General features: G+C 48.6%; 1 protein-coding gene across 1 annotated transcript in view; it reads right to left on the reverse strand.

The window, feature by feature from the left end:
• Positions 1 to 19,204, reverse strand: part of LOC120977874 (protein CutA homolog) — a 29,741-nt gene that overhangs the window by 961 nt on the left and 9,576 nt on the right. Inside the window, exons 4-5 of the mRNA XM_040406032.1 lie at positions 8,411 to 8,456; positions 4,792 to 4,841 (exon numbers count right to left, since the gene is read on the reverse strand). Coding sequence (XP_040261966.1) covers positions 4,792 to 4,841; positions 8,411 to 8,456 — 96 coding nt within the window. The remainder of the gene's footprint in view (positions 1 to 4,791; positions 4,842 to 8,410; positions 8,457 to 19,204) is intronic.

The following is a 19,204-nucleotide window of genomic DNA, read 5'->3' on the forward strand; positions in this document are numbered from 1 at the left end:
TATCCAGAAGGAAGAAATTGAAACCCTGAACACAAAAAAAAACCCTGATTTGAACCTGTGAAGCCGTCAGTTTTCCTGGAACAGATCCTGACGCAATCTGTATGGCCAGTGTGAAAGAGGCCTAAGAGATCCCCATGGTGACTGGAGCATTCTCATCTGTATGACCAGTGTGAAAGAGGCCTAAGAGATCCCCATGGTGACTGGAGCATTCCCATCTGTATGGCCGGTGTGAAAGAGGCCTAAGAGATCCCCATGGTGACTGGAGCATTCCCATCTGTATGACCAGTGTGAAAGAGGCCTAAGAGATCCCCATGGTGACTGGAGCATTCTCATCTGTATGACCAGTGTGAAAGAGGCCTAAGAGATCCCCATGGTGACTGGAGCATTCCCATCTGTATGGCCAGTGTGAAAGAGGCCTAAGAGATCCCCATGGTGACTGGAGCATTCCCATCTGTATGGCCGGTGTGAAAGAGGCCTAAGAGATCCCCATGGTGACTGGAGCATTCCCATCTGTATGACCAGTGTGAAAGAGGCCTAAGAGATCCCCATGGTGACTGGAGCATTCTCATCTGTATGACCAGTGTGAAAGAGGCCTAAGAGATCCCCATGGTGACTGGAGCATTCCCATCTGTATGGCCAGTGTGAAAGAGGCCTAAGAGATCCCCATGGTGACTGGAGCATTCCCATCTGTATGACCAGTGTGAAAGAGGCCTAAGAGATCCCCATGGTGACTGGAGCGTTCTCATCTGTATGACCAGTGTGAAAGAGGCCTAAGAGATCCCCATGGTGACTGGAGCATTCCCATCTGTATGGCCAGTGTGAAAGAGGCCTAAGAGATCCCCATGGTGACTGGAGCGTTCTCATCTGTATGGCCAGTGTGAAAGAGGCCTAAGAGATCCCCATGGTGACTGGAGCATTCCCATCTGTATGACCAGTGTGAAAGAGGCCTAAGAGATCCCCATGGTGACTGGAGCGTTCTCATCTGTATGACCAGTGTGAAAGAGGCCTAAGAGATCCCCATGGTGACTGGAGCATTCCCATCTGTATGGCCAGTGTGAAAGAGGCCTAAGAGATCCCCATGGTGACTGGAGCGTTCTCATCTGTATGGCCAGTGTGAAAGAGGCCTAAGAGATCCCCATGGTGACTGGAGCATTCTCATCTGTATGGCCGGTGTGAAAGAGGCCTAAGAGATCCCCATGGTGACTGGAGCATTCTCATCTGTATGGCCGGTGTGAAAGAGGCCTAAGAGATCCCCATGGTGACTGGAGCGTTCTCATCTGTATGGCCAGTGTGAAAGAGGCCTAAGAGATCCCCATGGTGACTGGAGCATTCTCATCTGTATGGCCAGTGTGAAAGAGGCCTAAGAGATCCCCATGGTGACTGGAGCATTCCCATCTGTATGGCCAGTGTGAAAGAGGCCTAAGAGATCCCCATGGTGACTGGAGCATTCTCATCTGTATGGCCGGTGTGAAAGAGGCCTAAGAGATCCCCATGGTGACTGGAGCATTCCCATCTGTATGGCCGGTGTGAAAGAGGCCTAAGAGATCCCCATGGTGACTGGAGCATTCCCATCTGTATGACCAGTGTGAAAGAGGCCTAAGAGATCCCCATGGTGACTGGAGCGTTCTCATCTGTATGGCCAGTGTGAAAGAGGCCTAAGAGATCCCCATGGTGACTGGAGCATTCCCATCTGTATGACCAGTGTGAAAGAGGCCTAAGAGATCCCCATGGTGACTGGAGCGTTCTCATCTGTATGGCCAGTGTGAAAGAGGCCTAAGAGATCCCCATGGTGACTGGAGCATTCCCATCTGTATGGCCGGTGTGAAAGAGGCCTAAGAGATCCCCATGGTGACTGGAGCATTCCCATCTGTATGACCAGTGTGAAAGAGGCCTAAGAGATCCCCATGGTGACTGGAGCGTTCTCATCTGTATGGCCAGTGTGAAAGAGGCCTAAGAGATCCCCATGGTGACTGGAGCATTCCCATCTGTATGACCAGTGTGAAAGAGGCCTAAGAGATCCCCATGGTGACTGGAGCGTTCTCATCTGTATGGCCAGTGTGAAAGAGGCCTAAGAGATCCCCATGGTGACTGGAGCATTCCCATCTGTATGGCCAGTGTGAAAGAGGCCTAAGAGATCCCCATGGTGACTGGAGCGTTCTCATCTGTATGGCCAGTGTGAAAGAGGCCTAAGAGATCCCCATGGTGACTGGAGCATTCTCATCTGTATGACCAGTGTGAAAGAGGCCTAAGAGATCCCCATGGTGACTGGAGCATTCCCATCTGTATGGCCAGTGTGAAAGAGGCCTAAGAGATCCCCATGGTGACTGGAGCGTTCTCATCTGTATGGCCAGTGTGAAAGAGGCCTAAGAGATCCCCATGGTGACTGGAGCATTCTCATCTGTATGGCCAGTGTGAAAGAGGCCTAAGAGATCCCCATGGTGACTGGAGCATTCCCATCTGTATGGCCAGTGTGAAAGAGGCCTAAGAGATCCCCATGGTGACTGGAGCATTCTCATCTGTATGGCCGGTGTGAAAGAGGCCTAAGAGATCCCCATGGTGACTGGAGCATTCCCATCTGTATGGCCGGTGTGAAAGAGGCCTAAGAGATCCCCATGGTGACTGGAGCATTCCCATCTGTATGACCAGTGTGAAAGAGGCCTAAGAGATCCCCATGGTGACTGGAGCGTTCTCATCTGTATGGCCAGTGTGAAAGAGGCCTAAGAGATCCCCATGGTGACTGGAGCATTCCCATCTGTATGACCAGTGTGAAAGAGGCCTAAGAGATCCCCATGGTGACTGGAGCGTTCTCATCTGTATGGCCAGTGTGAAAGAGGCCTAAGAGATCCCCATGGTGACTGGAGCATTCCCATCTGTATGGCCAGTGTGAAAGAGGCCTAAGAGATCCCCATGGTGACTGGAGCATTCCCATCTGTATGGCCAGTGTGAAAGAGGCCTAAGAGATCCCCATGGTGACTGGAGCATTCTCATCTGTATGACCAGTGTGAAAGAGGCCTAAGAGATCCCCATGGTGACTGGAGCATTCCCATCTGTATGGCCGGTGTGAAAGAGGCCTAAGAGATCCCCATGGTGACTGGAGCATTCCCATCTGTATGGCCGGTGTGAAAGAGGCCTAAGAGATCCCCATGGTGACTGGAGCATTCTCATCTGTATGACCAGTGTGAAAGAGGCCTAAGAGATCCCCATGGTGACTGGAGCATTCCCATCTGTATGGCCAGTGTGAAAGAGGCCTAAGAGATCCCCATGGTGACTGGAGCATTCTCATCTGTATGACCGGTGTGAAAGAGGCCTAAGAGATCCCCATGGTGACTGGAGCATTCCCATCTGTATGGCCAGTGTGAAAGAGGCCTAAGAGATCCCCATGGTGACTGGAGCATTCCCATCTGTATGGCCGGTGTGAAAGAGGCCTAAGAGATCCCCATGGTGACTGGAGCATTCTCATCTGTATGGCGTATAATGGAGCACAGGAGATAATGGGAAACATCCAGTAGAAGGGCTTTCATCAGAACACAGCCGGCATGCTGATGGTTTCCAGGTAAAAATCAGTTTGCTTCTGTAAAAGATCATCATAGATCAGTGGAATAGATCACTATGTTATTATAGATAATAATCATGGATTAGTGTAACAGATCACTGTAAATCATTAATAGACCATCATAGATCTGTGTAATAGATTACTATGAATGTGTCTTTTTAGATCAGTAATAGATTATCGTAGATCGGTGTAATAGATCCTTATAGATAGGTAATAGATTATAGGGATCTATTACACTGATCTATGATAGATCAGTAATACATTAACATAGATTGGTGTAATAGATCCCTATAGATTTGTGTAATAGATTATCGTAGATCGGTGTAATAGATCCTTATAGATCAGTAATAGATCCATATAGATCAGTAATAGATTATCATAGATTGGTGTAATAAATCCTTATAGATCAGTAATAGATTATCGTAGATCGATGTAATAGATCCTTGTAGATCAGTAATAGATCCGTATAGATCAGTAATAGATTATCATAGATCAGTGATAGATCCCTATAGATCAGTAATAGATTATCGTAGATCGGTGTAATAGATCCTTATAGATAGGTAATAGATTATAGGGATCTATTACACCGATCTATGATAGATCGGTAATACATTATCATAGATTGGTGTAATAGGTTTAATAGATCTATATAGATTGGTGATAGATTATCATAGATTGGTGTAATAGATCCCTATAGATTTGTGTAATAGATTATCGTAGATCGGTGTAATAGATCCTTGTAGATCAGTAATAGATCCGTATAGATCAGTAATAGATTATCATAGATCAGTGATAGATCCCTATAGATCAGTAATAGATTATCGTAGATCGGTGTAATAGATCCTTGTAGATCAGTAATAGATCCGTATAGATCAGTAATAGATTATCATAGATCGGTGTAATAGACCCTTGTAGATCAGTAATAGATCAGTAATAGATCCTTGTAGATCAGTGATAGATCCCTATAGATCAGTGTAATAGATCCTTATAGATCAGTAATAGATTATCGTAGATTGGTGTAATAGATCCTTGTAGATCAGTAATAGATCCTTGTAGATCAGTAATAGATCCCTATAGATCCTTGTAGATCAGTGATAGATCCCTATAGCTCAGTGTAATAGATCCCTATAGAATAATATTCTTCCCTCTCTTCCAGAGACCCCGGGGGTCACATGTGGTCGCTGGAGGCGGAGTCTGATAGATAAGTAAGTGAACCCCCCTGTACATGAGGCACCTACCGGACGTATCCTGAGAGCTCCTGGAGCTGCGCCGTTCGGGTTCTGACAACCTGCAATACAAAGCGATTGTCTTTAGTGACATTGTACCCCCAGAGTCACAGAACAGCAAATTCCTTTAATCCAGCATCAGCAGATTATCAAATGTATATAAAGTAGGAGAGCAGAGGACCTGCGGGAGCCCACAGACTGCTCCTCATACAGCCGGATTATGTTCCAGATTATCAGACACTGGATTAAGGGAATTTGAGTGTAGATGTGAAAGAAGTGTTCTCAGGACGCAGCTCCCCCTTTAAATGTCGGCGTTGATGTTGGTCGCAGGTCAGCTCCGTCCTGTCAGGTGACTAATTACATTCCAGAGCCTCGTTATTCCACAGGATTAGCCTCAGTGCGCAGGGTGGGGGATGGTTGTGACGGGTGTGTTATATGGGGTCTCCTGTGAGATTATAGGAGACCCCCGAATCAGTCAAACTGTTCGTTGTGGGAATGCCCACCAATCCGTAGAGTGTAGCGGGCGCCCATAATAATACTGGAGAAAATCCTCACCCCCGCTCCCCCTGCCGGACGCGGTTCTCTGCTGACTGGATCATATATCGGTTAGATGTACACAGGCAGGGGCTGTGCAGTCAGCTGTAACCCAGTACTGCACTGGAGCGCAAAATGAGGCGTAAAGTACTCAGCGGTATAACACAGGACGCCCCATACCGTGTGGACCGGTAGAATGTATATAGAGCGCCGCTGACAGTGTGTGGACTGGTAGACAGTATATAGAGCGCTGCCCCTGCTGACTGTGGGGACCGGTAGACAGTATATAGAGCGCTGCCCCTGCTGACTGTGGGGACTGGTAGACAGTATATAGAGCGCTGCCCCTGCTGACTGTGGGGACTGGTAGACAGTATATAGAGCGCCGCTGACGGTGTGGGGATCGGTAGAATGTATACAGAGTGTTGCCCCCCCCCCCCCCCCCCGCTGACGGTGTGGGGATCGGTAGAATGTATATAGAGCGCCGCTGACAGTGTGTGGACTGGTAGACAGTATATAGAGCGCTGCCCCTGCTGACTGTGGGGACCGGTAGACAGTATATAGAGTGCTGCCCCTGCTGACTGTGGGGGACCGGTAGACAGTATATAGAGCGCCGCTGACGGTGTGGGGATCGGTAGAATGTATATAGAGCGCCGCTGACAGTGTGTGGACCGGTAGACAGTATATAGAGCGCTGCCCCTGCTGACTGTGGGGACCGGTAGACAGTATATAGAGCGCTGCCCCTGCTCTGACTGTGGGGGACCGGTAGACAGTATATAGAGCGCCGCTGACTGTGTGGGGATCGGTAGAATGTATATAGAGCGCCGCTGACAGTGTGTGGACTGGTAGACAGTATATAGAGCGCTGCCCCTGCTGACTGTGGGGACCGGTAGACAGTATATAGAGCGCTGCCCCTGCTGACTGTGGGGACCGGTAGACAGTATATAGAGCGCCGCTGACGGTGTGGGGACCGGTAGAATGTATACAGAGTGTTGCCCCCCCCCCGCTGACGGTGTGTGGACCGGTAGACAGTATATAGAGCCCCGCTGACTGTGTGTGGACCGGTAGACAGTATAGAGCCCCGCTGACGGTGTGTGGACCGGTAGACAGCATATAGAGCCCCGCTGACGGTGTGTGGACCGGTAGACAGCATACAGAGCCCCGCTGACGGTGTGTGGACCGGTAGACAGCATATAGAGCCCCGCTGACGGTGTGTGGACCGGTAGACAGCATATAGAGCCCCGCTGACGGTGTGTGGACCGGTAGACAGTATATAGAGCCCCGCTGACTGTGTGTGTGGACCGGTAGACAGCATATAGAGCCCCGCTGACGGTGTGTGGACCGGTAGACAGCATATAGAGCCCCGCTGACGGTGTGTGGACCGGTAGACAGCATATAGAGCCCCGCTGACTGTGTGTGGACCGGTAGACAGTATATAGAGCCCCGCTGACGGTGTGTGGACCGGTAGACAGTATATAGAGCCCCGCTGACGGTGTGTGGACCGGTAGACAGTATATAGAGCCCCGCTGACGGTGTGTGGACCGGTAGACAGCATATAGAGCCCCGCTGACGGTGTGTGGACCGGTAGACAGCATACAGAGCCCCGCTGACGGTGTGTGGACCGGTAGACAGTATATAGAGCCCCGCTGACGGTGTGTGGACCGGTAGACAGCATACAGAGCCCCGCTGACGGTGTGTGGACTGGTAGACAGCATATAGAGCCCCGCTGACGGTGTGTGGACCGGTAGACAGCATATAGAGCCCCGCTGACGGTGTGTGGACCGGTAGACAGTATATAGAGCCCCGCTGACTGTGTGTGTGGACCGGTAGACAGCATATAGAGCCCCGCTGACGGTGTGTGGACCGGTAGACAGCATATAGAGCCCCGCTGACGGTGTGTGGACCGGTAGACAGTATACAGAGCCCCGCTGACGGTGTGTGGACCGGTAGACAGCATATAGAGCCCCGCTGACTGTGTGTGGACCGGTAGACAGTATATAGAGCCCCGCTGACGGTGTGTGGACCGGTAGACAGCATATAGAGCCCCGCTGCCGGTGTGTGGACCGGTAGACAGTATATAGAGCCCCGCTGACGGTGTGTGGACCGGTAGACAGTATATAGAGCCCCGCTGACGGTGTGTGGACCGGTAGACAGCATATAGAGCCCCGCTGACGGTGTGTGGACCGGTAGACAGCATATAGAGCCCCGCTGACGGTGTGTGGACCGGTAGACAGTATTTAGAGCCCCGCTGACGGTGTGTGGACCGGTAGACAGCATATAGAGCCCCGCTGACGGTGTGTGGACCGGTAGACAGTATATAGAGCCCCGCTGACTGTGTGTGGACCGGTAGACAGTATATAGAGCCCCGCTGACTGTGTGTGGACCGGTAGACAGTATATAGAGCCCCGCTGACTGTGTGTGGACCGGTAGACAGTATACAGAGCCCCGCTGACGGTGTGTGGACCGGTAGACAGTATACAGAGCCCCGCTGACGGTGTGTGGACCGGTAGACAGCATATAGAGCCCCGCTGACGGTGTGTAAACCGGTAGACCGCATATAGAGCCCCGCTGACGGTGTGTGGACTGGTAGACAGTATACAGAGCCCCGCTGACGGTGTGTGGACCGGTAGACAGTATATAGAGCCCCGCTGACGGTGTGTGGACCGGTAGACAGTATTTAGAGCCCCGCTGACGGTGTGTGGACCGGTAGACAGTATATAGAGCCCCGCTGACGGTGTGTGGACCGGTAGACAGTATATAGAGCCCCGCTGACGGTGTGTGGACCGGTAGACAGTATATAGAGCCCCGCTGACGGTGTGTGGACCGGTAGACAGTATACAGAGCCCCGCTGACGGTGTGTGGACCGGTAGACAGTATACAGAGCCCCCCTGACGGTGTGTGGACTGGTAGACAGTATACAGAGCCCCGCTGACGGTGTGTGGACCGGTAGACAGTATACAGAGCCCCGCTGACGGTGTGTGGACTGGTAGACAGTATTTAGAGCGCTGCTATAAATGTTGCCCCCTTCCTGCTGTCAACTTTTCAAAAATGTCTTTAAACTTCCGCCCGCTCTAACCGCTGAGTGCCGGGGGTGACTTACCAGCAGCACCTCGCTGGACTCCTCGATTTCGCCCTTCCAGATGTAGCTGCGGAATACGAACATTAACAATAAGCACACGAGGAAGAGTTAATATGGCGGCGCGGTATTCGTCACCAGCGCCTCGTGCCGCTGTTACATAACATAACTGTTCAGATACAGAAACTGCGCAATTCATCTCACTGGTAGAGATGAGGGGTCAGCGTCTACTTTGCGCCGTACATCTTGCATCCGTTTTAGCCATGTTTTAAATGGGAAAAAAAAGTCCTACACAAAGTGTAGACGGAATTGGCTAAAACGGGTGCAAAATGTGGAAAACTGAGCACGTCGGACACTTACAATACAGGACTCGGCGGATCAGAACAGGAAACAGTGTGAACCCGACCTTGTGGCGTCTAAAAATATATCTATTTAAAAAAGTCCCAGAAAATGTCACATCGCATCGTCTGCTACAGCCCCAAAAACTGAGGGAAACTTCTGGGTAACACACACTGTGGTCAGCAGTCACTGCATCAATACCGCCTTATCACAGCCCCGCCCCTGCTGATGACATCACTGATATAATGACATGTGATCAGACACCTTATACTACAGGAACATCTATTACTGCTGACAACCTGCCTGTATATCCTGTCTGAGAGGTAGTCACAGCCCCGCCCCCTGCTGATGACATCACTTATATAATGACATGTGATCAGACATGAGATCCACACCTTATACTACAGGAACATCTATTACTGCTGACAACCTGCCTGTATATCCTGTCTGAGAGGTTGTCACAGCCCCGCCCCCTGCTGATGACATCACTGATATAATGACATGTGATCAGACATGAGATCCACACCTTATACTACAGGAACATCTATTACTGCTGACAACCTGCCTGTATATCATGTCTGAGAGGTTGTCACAGCCCCGCCCCCTGCTGATGACATCACTGATATACTGACATGTGATCAGACATGAGATCACACACCTTATACTACAGGAACATCTATTACTGCTGACAACCTGCCTGTATATCCTGTCTGAGAGGTAGTCACAGCCCCGCCCCCTGCTGATGACATCACTGATATAATGACATGTGATCAGACATGAGATCACACACCTTATACTACAGGAACATCTATTACTGCTGACAACCTGCCTGTATATCCTGTCTGAGAGGTAGTCACAGCCCCGCCCCGCCCCCTGCTGATGACATCACTGATATACTGACATGTGATCAGACATGAGATCACACACCTTATACTACAGGAACCTCTATTACTGCTGACAACCTGCCTGTATATCCTGTCTGAGAGGTAGTCACAGCCCCGCCCCCTGCTGATGACATCACTGATATAATGACATGTGATCAGACATGAGATCACACACCTTATACTACAGGAACATCTATTACTGCTGACAACCTGCCTGTATATCCTGTCTGAGAGGTAGTCACAGCCCCGCCCCCTGCTGATGACATCACTGATATACTGACATGTGATCAGACATGAGATCACACACCTTATACTACAGGAACCTCTATTACTGCTGACAACCTGCCTGTACATCCTGTCTGAGAGGTTGTCACAGCCCCGCCCCCTGCTGATGACATCACTGATATAATGACATGTGATCAGACATGAGATTACACACCTTATACTACAGGAACATCTATTACTGCTGACAACCTGCCTGTATATCATGTCTGAGAGGTTGTCACAGCCCCGCCCCCTGCTGATGACATCACTGATATACTGACATGTGATCAGACATGAGATCACACACCTTATACTACAGGAACATCTATTACTGCTGACAACCTGCCTGTATATCCTGTCTGAGAGGTAGTCACAGCCCCGCCCCTGCTGATGACATCACTGATATAATGACATGTGATCAGACATGAGATCACACACCTTATACTACAGGAACATCTATTACTGCTGACAACCTGCCTGTATATCCTGTCTGAGAGGTTGTCACAGCCCCGCCCCCTGCTGATGACATCACTGATATAGTGACATGTGATCAGACATGAGATCCACACCTTATACTACAGGAACCTCTATTACTGCTGACAACCTGCCTGTATATCCTGTCTGAGAGGTAGTCACAGCCCCGCCCCCTGCTGATTACATCACTGATATAATGACATGTGATCAGACATGAGATCCACACCTTATACTACAGGAACATCTATTACTGCTGACAACCTGCCTGTATATCCTGTCTGAGAGGTAGTCACAGCCCCGCCCCCTGCTGATGACATCACTGATATAATGACATGTGATCAGACATGAGATCCACACCTTATACTACAGGAACCTCTATTACTGCTGACAACCTGCCTGTATATCCTGTCTGAGAGGTAGTCACAGCCCCGCCCCCTGCTGATGACATCACCGATATACTGACATGAGATCACACACCTTATACTACAGGAACATCTATTACTGCTGACAACCTGCCTGTATATCCTGTCTGAGAGGTAGTCACAGCCCCGCCCCTGCTGATGACATCACTGATATACTGACATGTGATCAGACATGAGATCACACACCTTATACTACAGGAACATCTATTACTGCTGACAACCTTCCTGTATATCCTGTCTGAGAGGTAGTCACAGCCCCGCCCCCTGCTGATGACATCACTGATATAATGACATGTGATCAGACATGAGATCACACACCTTATACTACAGGAACATCTATTACTGCTGACAACCTGCCTGTATATCCTGTGTGAGAGGTAGTCACAGCCCCGCCCCCTGCTGATGACATCACTGATATAATGACATGTGATCAGACATGAGATCACACACCTTATACTACAGGAACCTCTATTACTGCTGACAACCTGCCTGTATATCCTGTCTGAGAGGTTGTCACAGCCCCGCCCCCTGCTGATGACATCACTGATATAATGACATGTGATCAGACACCTTATACTACAGGAACATCTATTACTGCTGACAACCTGCCTGTATATCCTGTCTGAGAGGTCACAGCCCCGCCCCCTGCTGATGACATCACTGATATACTGACATGTGATCAGACATGAGATCCACACCTTATACTACAGGAACCTCTATTACTGCTGACAACCTGCCTGTATATCCTGTCTGAGAGGTTGTCACAGCCCCGCCCCCTGCTGATGACATCACTGATATAATGACATGTGATCAGACATGAGATCACACACCTTATACTACAGGAACATCTATTACTGCTGACAACCTGCCTGTATATCCTGTCTGAGAGGTAGTCACAGCCCCGCCCCCTGCTGATGACATCACTGATATAATGACATGTGATCAGACACCTTATACTACAGGAACATCTATTACTGCTGACAACCTGCCTGTACATCCTGTCTGAGAGGTAGTCACAGCCCCGCCCCCTGCTGATGACATCACTGATATAATGACATGTGATCAGACATGAGATCACACACCTTATACTACAGGAACATCTATTACTGCTGACAACCTGCCTGTATATCCTGTCTGAGAGGTAGTCACAGCCCCGCCCCCTGCTGATGACATCACTAATATACTGACTTGTGATCAGACACCTTATACTACAGGAACATCTATTACTGCTGACAACCTGCCTGTATATCCTGTCTGAGAGGTAGTCACAGCCCCGCCCCCTGCTGATGACATCACTGATATAATGACATGTGATCAGACATGAGATCCACACCTTATACTACAGGAACCTCTATTACTGCTGACAACCTGCCTGTATATCCTGTCTGAGAGGTTGTCACAGCCCCGCCCCCTGCTGATGACATCACTGATATAATGACATGTGATCAGACCCCTTATACTACAGGAACATCTATTACTGCTGACAACCTGCCTGTATATCCTGTCTGAGAGGTAGTCACAGCCCCGCCCTCTGCTGATGACATCACTGATATAATGACATGTGATCAGACATGAGATCCTCACACCTTATACTACAGGAACATCTATTACTGCTGACAACCTGCCTGTATATCCTGTCTGAGAGGTAGTCACAGCCCCGCCCCCTGCTGATGACATCACTGATATAATGACATGTGATCAGACATGAGATCACACACCTTATACTACAGGAACATCTATTACTGCTGACAACCTGCCTGCGTATCCTGTGTGAGAGGTTGTCACAGCCCCGCCCCCTGCTGATGACATCACTGATATAATGACATGTGATCAGACATGAGATCACACACCTTATACTACAGGAACATCTATTACTGCTGACAACCTGCCTGTATATCCTGTCTGAGAGGTTGTCACAGCCCCGCCCCCTGCTGATGACATCACTGATATAATGACATGTGATCAGACATGAGATTACACACCTTATACTACAGGAACATCTATTACTGCTGACAACCTGCCTGTATATCATGTCTGAGAGGTTGTCACAGCCCCGCCCCCTGCTGATGACATCACTGATATACTGACATGTGATCAGACATGAGATCACACACCTTATACTACAGGAACATCTATTACTGCTGACAACCTGCCTGTATATCCTGTCTGAGAGGTAGTCACAGCCCCGCCCCCTGCTGATGACATCACTGATATAATGACATGTGATCAGACATGAGATCACACACCTTATACTACAGGAACCTCTATTACTGCTGACAACCTGCCTGTATATCCTGTCTGAGAGGTAGTCACAGCCCCGCCCCGCCCCCTGCTGATGACATCACTGATATACTGACATGTGATCAGACATGAGATCACACACCTTATACTACAGGAACCTCTATTACTGCTGACAACCTGCCTGTATATCCTGTCTGAGAGGTAGTCACAGCCCCGCCCCCTGCTGATGACATCACTGATATAATGACATGTGATCAGACATGAGATCACACACCTTATACTACAGGAACATCTATTACTGCTGACAACCTGCCTGTATATCCTGTCTGAGAGGTAGTCACAGCCCCGCCCCCTGCTGATGACATCACTGATATAATGACATGTGATCAGACATGAGATCACACCCCTTATACTACAGGAACATCTATTACTGCTGACAATCTGCCTGTATATCCTGTCTGAGAGGTTGTCACAGCCCCGCCCCCTGCTGATGACATCACTGATATACTGACATGTGATCAGACATGAGATCACACACCTTATACTACAGGAACATCTATTACTGCTGACAACCTGCCTGTATATCCTGTCTGAGAGGTAGTCACAGCCCCGCCCCCTGCTGATGACATCACTGATATACTGACATGTGATCAGACATGAGATCACACACCTTATACTACAGGAACCTCTATTACTGCTGACAACCTGCCTGTACATCCTGTCTGAGAGGTTGTCACAGCCCCGCCCCCTGCTGATGACATCACTGATATAATGACATGTGATCAGACATGAGATCACACACCTTATACTACAGGAACATCTATTACTGCTGACAACCTGCCTGTACATCCTGTCTGAGAGGTTGTCACAGCCCCGCCCCCTGCTGATGACATCACTGATATAATGACATGTGATCAGACCCCTTACACTACAGGAACATCTATTACTGCTGACAACCTGCCTGTATATCCTGTCTGAGAGGTAGTCACAGCCCCGCCCCCTGCTGATGACATCACTTATATAATGACATGTGATCAGACATGAGATCACACACCTTATACTACAGGAACCTCTATTACTGCTGACAACCTGCCTGTATATCCTGTCTGAGAGGTAGTCACAGCCCCGCCCCCTGCTGATGACATCACTGATATAATGACATGTGATCAGACATGAGATCACACACCTTATACTACAGGAACATCTATTACTGCTGACAACCTGCCTGTATATCCTGTCTGAGAGGTGGTCACAGCCCCGCCCCCCGCTGATGACATCACTGATATAATGACATGTGATCAGACATGAGATCACACACCTTATACTACAGGAACATCTATTACTGCTGACAACCTGCCTGTATATCATGTCTGAGAGGTTGTCACAGCCCCGCCCTCTGCTGATGACATCACTGATATAATGACATGTGATCAGACATGAGATCACACACCTTATACTACAGGAACCTCTATTACTGCTGACAACCTGCCTGTACATCATGTCTGAGAGGTAGTCACAGCCCCGCCCCCTGCTGATGACATCACTGATATAATGACATGAGATCAGACATGAGATCACACACCTTATACTACAGGAACATCTATTACTGCTGACAACCTGCCTGTATATCCTGTCTGAGAGGTAGTCACAGCCCCACCCCCTGCTGATGACATCACTGATATAATGACATGTGATCAGACATGAGATCACACTCCTTATACTACAGGAACATCTATTACTGCTGACAACCTGCCTGTACATCATGTGTGAGAGGTAGTCACAGCCCCGCCCCCTGCTGATGACATCACTGATATAATGACATGTGATCAGACATGAGATCACACACCTTATACTACAGGAACCTCTATTACTGCTGACAACCTGCCTGTACATCCTGTCTGAGAGGTTGTCACAGCCCCGCCCCCTGCTGATGACATCACTGATATAATGACATGTGATCAGACATGAGATTACACACCTTATACTACAGGAACATCTATTACTGCTGACAACCTGCCTGTATATCATGTCTGAGAGGTTGTCACAGCCCCGCCCCCTGCTGATGACATCACTGATATACTGACATGTGATCAGACATGAGATCACACACCTTATACTACAGGAACATCTATTACTGCTGACAACCTGCCTGTATATCCTGTCTGAGAGGTAGTCACAGCCCCGCCCCCTGCTGATGACATCACTGATATAATGACATGTGATCAGACATGAGATCACACACCTTATACTACAGGAACATCTATTACTGCTGACAACCTGCCTGTATATCCTGTCTGAGAGGTAGTCACAGCCCCGCCCCGCCCCCTGCTGATGACATCACTGATATACTGACATGTGATCAGACATGAGATCACACACCTTATACTACAGGAACCTCTATTACTGCTGACAACCTGCCTGTATATCCTGTCTGAGAGGTAGTCACAGCCCCGCCCCCTGCTGATGACATCACTGATATAATGACATGTGATCAGACATGAGATCACACACCTTATACTACAGGAACATCTATTACTGCTGACAACCTGCCTGTATATCCTGTCTGAGAGGTAGTCACAGCCCCGCCCCCTGCTGATGACATCACTGATATACTGACATGTGATCAGACATGAGATCACACACCTTATACTACAGGAACCTCTATTACTGCTGACAACCTGCCTGTACATCCTGTCTGAGAGGTTGTCACAGCCCCGCCCCCTGCTGATGACATCACTGATATAATGACATGTGATCAGACCCCTTACACTACAGGAACATCTATTACTGCTGACAACCTGCCTGTATATCCTGTCTGAGAGGTAGTCACAGCCCCGCCCCCTGCTGATGACATCACTTATATAATGACATGTGATCAGACATGAGATCACACACCTTATACTACAGGAACATCTATTACTGCTGACAACCTGCCTGTATATCCTGTCTGAGAGGTTGTCACAGCCCCGCCCCCTGCTGATGACATCACTGATATAATGACATGTGATCAGACATGAGATCCACACCTTATACTACAGGAACATCTATTACTGCTGACAACCTGCCTGTATATCCTGTCTGAGAGGTTGTCACAGCCCCGCCCCCTGCTGATGACATCACTGATATAATGACATGTGATCAGACATGAGATCACACACCTTATACTACAGGAACATCTATTACTGCTGACAACCTGCCTGTATATCCTGTCTGAGAGGTAGTCACAGCCCCGCCCCCTGCTGATGACATCACTGATATAATGACATGTGATCAGACATGAGATCCACACCTTATACTACAGGAACATCTATTACTGCTGACAACCTGCCTGTATATCCTGTCTGAGAGGTTGTCACAGCCCCGCCCCCTGCTGATGACATCACTGATATAATGACATGTGATCAGACATGAGATCACACACCTTATACTACAGGAACATCTATTACTGCTGACAACCTGCCTGTATATCCTGTCTGAGAGGTAGTCACAGCCCCGCCCCCTGCTGATGACATCACTGATATACTGACATGTGATCAGACATGAGATCACACACCTTATACTACAGGAACATCTATTACTGCTGACAACCTGCCTGTATATCATGTCTGAGAGGTAGTCACAGCCCCGCCCCCTGCTGATGACATCACTGATATAATGACATGTGATCAGACATGAGATCACACCCCTTATACTACAGGAACATCTATTACTGCGGACAACCTGCCTGTATATCATGTCTGAGAGGTTGTCACAGCCCCGCCCTCTGCTGATGACATCACTGATATAATGACATGTGATCAGACATGAGATCACACACCTTATACTACAGGAACCTCTATTACTGCTGACAACCTGCCTGTACATCATGTCTGAGAGGTAGTCACAGCCCCGCCCCCTGCTGATGACATCACTGATATAATGACATGTGATCAGACATGAGATCACACACCTGATACTACAGGAACATCTATTACTGCTGACAACCTGCCTGTATATCCTGTCTGAGAGGTAGTCACAGCCCCGCCCCCTGCTGATGACATCACTGATATAATGACATGAGATCAGACATGAGATCACACACCTTATACTACAGGAACATCTATTACTGCTGACAACCTGCCTGTATATCCTGTCTGAGAGGTAGTCACAGCCCCACCCCCTGCTGATGACATCACTGATATAATGACATGTGATCAGACATGAGATCACACTCCTTATACTACAGGAACATCTATTACTGCTGACAACCTGCCTGTACATCATGTGTGAGAGGTAGTCACAGCCCCGCCCCCTGCTGATGACATCACTGATATAATGACATGTGATCAGACATGAGATCCACACCTTATACTACAGGAACATCTATTACTGCTGACAACCTGCCTGTACATCCTGTCTGAGAGGTAGTCACAGCCCCACCCCCTGCTGATGACATCACTAATATAATGACATGTGATCAGACATGAGATCCTCACACCTTATACTACAGGAACATCTATTACTGCTGACAACCTGCCTGTATATCCTGTCTGAGAGGTAGTCACAGCCCCGCCCCCTGCTGATGACATCACTGATATACTGACATGTGATCAGACACCTTATACTACAGGAACATCTATTACTGCTGACAACCTGCCTGTATATCCTGTCTGAGAGGTAGTCACAGCCCTGCCCCCTGCTGATGACATCACTGATATAATGACATGTGATCAGACATGAGATCACACACCTTATACTACAGGAACATCTATTACTGCTGACAACCTGCCTGTATATCCTGTCTGAGAGGTTGTCACAGCCCCGCCCCCTGCTGATGACATCACTGATATAATGACATGTGATCAGACATGAGATCACACACCTTATACTACAGGAACATCTATTACTGCTGACAACCTGCCTGTATATCCTGTCTGAGAGGTTGTCACAGCCCCGCCCCCTGCTGATGACATCACTGATATAATGACATGTGATCAGACATGAGATCACACACCTTATACTACAGGAACATCTATTACTGCTGACAACCTGCCTGTATATCCTGTCTGAGAGGTAGTCACAGCCCTGCCCCCTGCTGATGACATCACTGATATAATGACATGTGATCAGACATGAGATCACACACCTTATACTACAGGAACATCTATTACTGCTGACAACCTGCCTGTATATCCTGTCTGAGAGGTTGTCACAGCCCCGCCCCCTGCTGATGACATCACTGATATACTGACATGTGATCAGACATGAGATCACACACCTTATACTACAGGAACATCTATTACTGCTGACAACCTGCCTGTATATCCTGTCTGAGAGGTAGTCACAGCCCCGCCCCCTGCTGATGACATCACTGATATAATGACATGTGATCAGACATGAGATCACACACCTTATACTACAGGAACCTCTATTACTGCTGACAACCTGCCTGTATATCCTGTCTGAGAGGTTGTCACAGCCCCGCCCCTGCTGATGACATCACTAATATAATGACATGTGATCAGACATGAGATCACACACCTTATACTACAGGAACCTCTATTACTGCTGACAACCTGCCTGTATATCATGTCTGAGAGGTTGTCACAGCCCCGCCCCCTGCTGATGACATCACTGATATAATGACATGTGATCAGACATGAGATCACACACCTTATACTACAGGAACCTCTATTACTGCTGACAACCTGCCTGTACATCCTGTCTGAGAGGTTGTCACAGCCCCGCCCCCTGCTGATGACATCACTGATATACTGACATGAGATCAGACATGAGATCACACACCTTATACTACAGGAACCTCTATTACTGCTGACAACCTGCCTGTATATCCTGTCTGAGAGGTAGTCACAGCCCCGCCCCCTGCTGATGACATCACTGATATAATGACATGTGATCAGACATGAGATCCTCACACCTTATACTACAGGAACCTCTATTACTGCTGACAACCTGCCTGTATATCCTGTCTGAGAGGTTGTCACAGCCCCGCCCCCTGCTGATGACATCACTGATATAATGACATGTGATCAGACATGAGATCACACACCTTATACTACAGGAACATCTATTACTGCTGACAACCTGCCTGTATATCCTGTCTGAGAGGTTGTCACAGCCCCGCCCCCTGCTGATGACATCACTGATATAATGACATGTGATCAGACATGAGATCACACACCTTATACTACAGG

The sequence above is a fragment of the Bufo bufo genome, chromosome 8 (assembly GCF_905171765.1).
Source record: "Bufo bufo chromosome 8, aBufBuf1.1, whole genome shotgun sequence".
In the NCBI taxonomy this organism is placed as follows: Eukaryota; Metazoa; Chordata; class Amphibia; order Anura; family Bufonidae; genus Bufo; species Bufo bufo.